Raw genomic sequence first — 6,035 nt, 5'->3', positions numbered from 1 at the left:
CATTGATTAATTTAAGGCATCACCAAACCATCTCACAATAGATGCTTCATGACCATACCACTAAAGTGTGGAAACACGCCCTTAGGCTGCTTGCACAACCACCGATTCTTGTCATCTAGGCAACATGTTAGGTATGGATGTGTAATCTTGGTAAGCTACACTCTTGACTTGTTGAATGGATGTAAACACTCTTAAAGCTTGTTGCAAATGTTGTGGTGTGTATAAGTGGGGAAAAAATATTATAGGAAAAAGTGTGAAACCTTCTTCTCAAATCAGAAAAAGTAATATTAAAATTTTTAAAAGAAAATCTTCCACAAACTCCCAAATTTTGCAAGTTTTAAGACCTTCAAGCTTGACATTTACAGGTAAAAGTTGTACTTGCACTAAACCCCAGGGTTTTTCTCATACTATGTGAAGGTGTGTGTGGACATGTCTTACCATGGTGTGGTGTGGCCGGTCAAAAAATGCAAAATACGAGCTTGCAAAGGATTCTTGATGCTCTCAACTTGGGATGTTCTAGTCTTGGGATTTTCAATGCAAGGATGTGGGGATGTCCTCTTGGTGTGGTAGCTTAATGTCCTGGTCTTTAACCTGCTGCAACTTTGGGATGCTTATTAGATGTATGTGTGTGTGTGTGTGTGTGTGTGAGAGAGAGAGAGAGAGAGAGAGAGAGAGATTAAGCCAAAATGAGGGGCCCTTCTTCCCACTGCGATTGTATAAAACGAAGGTTTACACGTGACCGTTCCGATAAACCTCCTTGCTACTCTGTGTATACCTTCCTGTTAGGTTTCCCCACCTCTCCCCCCTCAAAACACAGATCCTCATTGTCCAAGCCTCCCTTTTCCTTCCTGCAAAGCTTAGCATACTCCGCCTGCGTGTGCCTCAGACGTTAGTGTCCTGCAACCCTTACTGCAAAGACAGGTTTAGGATTTTATTCCCGTTCTCCACAGCGAAGTTAGGGCTTTTCTGGGGTTTGCACAGAGCGAAGTTTTCCTAACGCCCAGAGCGTAAACATTAGGGGTTTTCCGCAAGTGCAAAGAGAGTTTTTGAGCATTGTGATGGCTTTCTGACCGTTCAGAGAGCGAACTTAGGGTTACCCTGGAGGGCCGAGAGCGTTTTGCAGAGGCATTTGATTAGGGTTCCGAGCTTCTTTCCTAGGTAAGAAGCAGAGTTCGATCTTCTTCGCCTTGCGCATCATGAGTGAACATGTGGCTCTCTTTGTGACCTCTACAACAGCAAACGGTGACACTCCCATGCCCATGGAGTTTGGGAGAGCGTCTTTTCCTGCGAAGAAGGCTCAATCGTCAAATGGAAACCGGCTATCTCAAGTGAAATCATCATCATGGAAGGCAGAAGACAACGAGTTCCACAAAAGTGATCCGGAAATGTCCATAGCCCATTGGAACTGTGACATCATTGGCGAAGCCACCAAACCTCTTCTTCCAGCGGCCGCAGCAGCAGCAGCAGCAGCAGCAGCAGAGTGTAGAATTTGCCAGGAAGAAGATGAGGTTGCCAATCTCGATTCCCCCTGCGCTTGCACTGGGAGCTTGAAGGTAAATAGAGACAAATGATCAATCTTCACAAATTCATTGGAGAGGCTATTATGGGGGGATGATTCTAAAAAATTCTTAATCATTAGTTTTATGGTTTCTTCCTTCCTTCCAAAATAACCAGAAAAGGAATATTTTGAATTTCTGAACACCGATTTTTTCTCTATGTCATTGCATTAATTGTCTACCTTGCGACATTCATTTGGGCTTGTTTTTCTCGTCTGGCTCTAAGGTGTTATGCAGACAGTGGGATTTTTACCATTGATTGGACTTTTCTGGAATTTCTCAATTTTCAGTGATCTAAACTCAGTCAATCCTTACTATCTCAAAAAAATTATTTTCTGTGTGCAATTGGCTATATGATGGTATCCTTAACATTGGCGCTGCCAATGCTTGTGCAGTTCGCTCATCAGAAATGCGTGCAGCACTGGTGCAATGAGAAGGGGGATACCATGTGCGAGATATGCCGAAAGGTAGGCATCTCTTTGGCCCACATAACTTTTCACAATGAATGCACACAAATTTCTTATCTTCAAATGGAAGAAAACTTGTAATGTTTGAACTTGCAAGTGTTTGCATTAGTCTATGATGTCTGGCTGATCACAATTTTTTGTTAAAATTGTCATCACAGCCTTACGAAGGTGGTTACACTGCTCCTCCATCATCAGCTCGGGCAGACAGCCTCCCAATTAACATTGGGTAAGCGACGTGTATGATTGTAGTGCTTGTTTTTGAAAGTTACGGGTAGGGGTCTCATTAACCTCACGTGTTCAAAACTTAAGGTGCCAATGCATTCTTCTGGTGCTCTGATGTTTCGACAGTAGAAGCTGGGAGATTGCAAATGGCCAACGACTGGATTTGCATGAGACGAGGCTTTTTGCCGCGGCTACAGAGCATCACTTTCTGGACACTGATTACCAGGAATATACAAGGGCAAACGCACACAGCGCTGCTTCTGCTTGCTTTCGCTCGGTTGCTTTCATTGTACAATTTTATCCCTTTTACACATTGTAAAAAAACAGGATACGCAAACCTCTGCCTGTTTGGGGCTTAGATGGGCAGGATTCATGCCCATCCCAAGACGCATAGACAGATGTGCACGAGCATGATATGCTTTTTATGTGTAAGCAGCCTTAATGCAATGTTTTCATACCTTTTTCTAATTTTGCTTGTCGTTATTGTGAATGAAGCTGACAGTGCTTCTGCTTCTACGCCATATTCTTTCAATGACCTCGACTGTTGCGGAGGAGGATGCCTCAACCTTTATCATGGTATAGCCAAATTTTGCCACCAAGAGGTGCATGCTTGCAAGCAAAATCAAGCCCATAATTCTCCTATTTTCTGATCTTCTGGCAGCTTTTTCTTCTGAGGGCAGCGGGTTTTTTCTTGCCGTGCTACATCATGGTTCATGCGTTGAATGTTTTGCAATGCAGGCGACGAAGACAGGTAAAATATATCAAACTTGATGATTTTTTTTCCGGGAACAATCTTGATGATTTTTATCTCAATGTGTTGTGGGCTTTCAAGAAAAATGCATGCATTAGGCTGTCAGGGCTCGTAGAAAAACATTCAATTTGTGCTTGTGAGAAAGATCTTAATTTTTAAAATCATATGACATGATGCAGCTGAATGCTTTTGTGCTTGTAATTATGCAATGCAGGAAGCTTCACTGGCAGCAGCAGAGGTTGCCTACCTATTGCAGACTGGGCAAGCCCAAGGAGTACGTATTGCTGTTTCTCCTGGATTGTCAGTTTAAAAATTGTGATTATATTGTGTCAGCTTGATGGTTTGGTATATCTTATACCTCTTTCTTGGTTAGCCTCGTTGAAAAAGGTTAAAGGACTAGCAGAGGCAGCAACTTGTTGACACTGTGGGGAGTCTTGCACTAGTATCTGGAAGCTCCTATGTAAATAAACCTACAGAAAAAGATCCATTTCAGTTGCACCAGTGTTGTGCCAACTGTTCCTAAAGTATTCCCATGTATAGGGTGACATCCGTCCTTATGTCTCAGCTCAAACTGAGAGAGAGGAGAGAGGTGTGGCTGTGTCTTTGACATAGCGATTACAGCTGTTTATATGTAGCCTTGGTGCAGCCCTAGTGCACATATTGTTCAATTAGTTGGCCACTTTTGAGGAGCATTAGTATGCATGACACCCAGTCAGTAAAGCTGCCCTTTGGTTTGTGGACTGGGTATTTATGTGAATTCACTCTTGGGCACTGCTACTACATGCATTGCTGTTCGTGCCAAGTTGAAATCATAAAACTGAATAATTTTTTTTGCAGCCTCAATTCTCTCTAGTGTTATTTGGTTTTCTGGCATAGTGTTGGCTTGTAGTGTATTGTATTGTTGGGAATACGACCTGTCTCTGTGGCAAAGTCGAGGGCTGCCAAGTTTCTCTATGGTCCCTGAGTGTGGTGATATGGGACACCTACAAGGACCGAGTCTCTCCTTTCGCAGTGAGCACGTGGTTTTCTGGTTTAGTGCTGGAATGTAGCGTATGTCTTCAGGTTTCTCAATGGCCCCTGTGCTTGGGAATATGGGACACATAGGAAGTCTCCTTTTGGTGCCTCGATAACAGTGAGCATGTGATTCTCTGATTTAGTGTTGGTGTGTAATGTATTAGTGTTAATATGATGCTGCCTTTGTGGCGAAGTCAAGGGCTGCCAATTCTCTTCATGGATTCTGAGTGGACAATATGGGACATGGGCCAAGACCAAGTCTCCTTTTGGTGCCTGGAAAGCAGTGAGCATGGTGGCAAAAGTCCCTTGGTTGCCTTGCTAGCAATAAAATAAGCATTGTGATAACAGGCCTGCCAAGTCTCACTTTGTGGTGCCTCCACAGCAATTATTATAGCAGTAATTTATTGGCGTTCCTATCAGTCAATAAACCCTCTCATTGTCTTCAGAGCAATATTTGGGTTTGCTGGGATTGCTGAGTTTAAGCTGATCTAAACCTAAACCTTGTGTAAGTACCTTGTATTGAGGTGTGACATCCTCAAATAATGGAAGGTGGGATCTCTTTAATGTTTTGATATCAGTAAGCAGGGTGGCCATCCTCAAAAGTATGGAAGCAGGGTGATCTCTTTAATCCCTCAATAATTGGTAATCTGCGGCATTGCTGCGGCATTGCTGATGTGACTCATACATCCATAATGGTAACAAGATGCAGGCTACCGCTAGTAGCGAGAAAGTTTTTGGACCCTTAGTCGTTATCTTTAGATCTGCTACTTTTGGAGCAGGGCTATTGGTCTTGTGAAGAGTGCTGATTCAAACTGAGTGCATTGAAAAGTCTGGCCATCCTCAAAACATGAGAGCAGTGTGGTCCCTGCCTTAGGTACTGAGGGCTTGTTACCTCTAGATAGCTCTTCCCCTTCAGTCTCATGGTAGGAATGAGCATGGGAACAACTCAGCTTTGAAGGGGATCAGCTCTTAAGCAAGGGCCATTTGAACGTGTGAACATTTGCATCATAGGAAACCAGTGATGTAACAAGCTGTAACATTGTTGGATATGCTTACTTCTTTCCAACACCAGCCAGCTGTTCAAAATTAATGGCAGTAATACATCCTGGCAATGTTAGGACACTTTATGAAATTAGACAGGCTCATCTGCAAAAACATGCTTGCAGTTAACAAAATGATTTTTGATGGCTGTAAACTCTTCAATCATATCGAATGTTGAAATTTTATTCTAAATAAGAATGGTAGGTATTTTGTTAGTAAGATTGTATTTAATGGGCTGGCTATGAATCGTGTGCATCTCTGCATTTCCATTCTGGCAATAAAAGAGCACTGCATGTAGAAGAGCATTTTGTGTATTTGTGTCCATCTTACCAAAAGGAACAGCATCTCTGTGTACCCATTAAGGCTGCTTTCTTGCCCTCGGGCATGTGTAGTCCAGCTGGTAGAATGGTTGGGTCTCATGATGGGTCCAGGTTTGAAAATTGTGAGCTAGGGGCCAGCTTGTGTGGGCCGATGGATTATTCCACCTTCCCAATACAAAAGGCCGCTTTCTCATGCATTTGTTAGGAAAGAGAAGCACTTATCATTTAGATACCTTGCAAGAGAAGCACTCTCCATATGGTATAGCTCGTCTTGAAAGGCTTCCCCTCCTTCCCCTCTCTCTTTCTCTCTCCCTCTCTCAAAGAAAGTAGCATCTGATTTAGCCTAATTAGTTTTGGATTAGTCTAATTTAATATGATTACCTTCGGTTTAGAGAGAGAAGAGAGAGTAATGACTTGTATATTGATGATTATCAAAAAGGTTCTATTACATTGGTACATATTCACTTATATATGAGGCCATCCTTTCATACTACACTTAATAATATTCATGGGCATGCCAAGTCTAGTCTTATCTTAACCTGTGGTCCCTTTCACATCTTGTTCATCTCTTGGCCTTGGGTCCAAATTGACTTGAGCTTTTTTTTTAAAACTTTGTTACAAACCATCTTCACCTAAGAGGTTTCGTCCTTGAAACCTTTGGTAT

At 42.6% G+C, this 6,035-nt stretch overlaps 1 protein-coding gene across 4 annotated transcripts; it reads left to right on the top strand.

The window, feature by feature from the left end:
- The first annotated feature begins 746 nt into the window (after positions 1-746).
- Positions 747-3,830, top strand: LOC147641241 (uncharacterized). Of its 4 annotated transcripts, none has more exons than XM_086819520.1 (8): positions 747-1,553; positions 1,952-2,023; positions 2,182-2,249; positions 2,375-2,534; positions 2,741-2,821; positions 2,907-2,996; positions 3,211-3,270; positions 3,370-3,830. In XM_086819520.1, the coding sequence occupies exons 1-8, from the start codon at positions 1,197-1,199 to the stop codon at positions 3,376-3,378; spliced, it is 897 nt and encodes a 298-aa protein (XP_086675646.1). In that variant the 5' UTR covers positions 747-1,196; the 3' UTR covers positions 3,379-3,830. The 4 variants fall into 4 exon arrangements, with proteins under 4 accessions (XP_086675646.1, XP_086675637.1, XP_086675628.1 ...); XM_086819511.1 differs by having other exon boundaries at positions 753-1,553; positions 2,372-2,534; XM_086819502.1 differs by having other exon boundaries at positions 753-1,553; positions 3,211-3,453.
- Positions 3,831-6,035: the final 2,205 nt, after the last annotated feature.

This window comes from Cibotium barometz, chromosome 2 (assembly GCF_041138505.1).
Source record: "Cibotium barometz isolate CiBa-2024 chromosome 2, ASM4113850v1, whole genome shotgun sequence".
NCBI classification, from domain to species: Eukaryota; Viridiplantae; Streptophyta; class Polypodiopsida; order Cyatheales; family Cibotiaceae; genus Cibotium; species Cibotium barometz.
This window is presented reverse-complemented; position numbering and strand designations above follow the sequence as displayed.

Excerpts from the sequence above, each read along its gene's own strand:
- LOC147641241 (XM_086819494.1), top strand. The coding sequence starts at position 1,197 with ATGAGTGAACATGTGGCTCTCTTTGTGACCTCTACAACAGCAAACGGT. Across the intron at positions 2,024-2,181 it reads TGTGCGAGATATGCCGAAAG|CCTTACGAAGGTGGTTACAC; the intron begins GTAGGCATCTCT and ends TTGTCATCACAG. Across the intron at positions 2,822-2,906 it reads ATGCCTCAACCTTTATCATG|CTTTTTCTTCTGAGGGCAGC; the intron begins GTATAGCCAAAT and ends ATCTTCTGGCAG.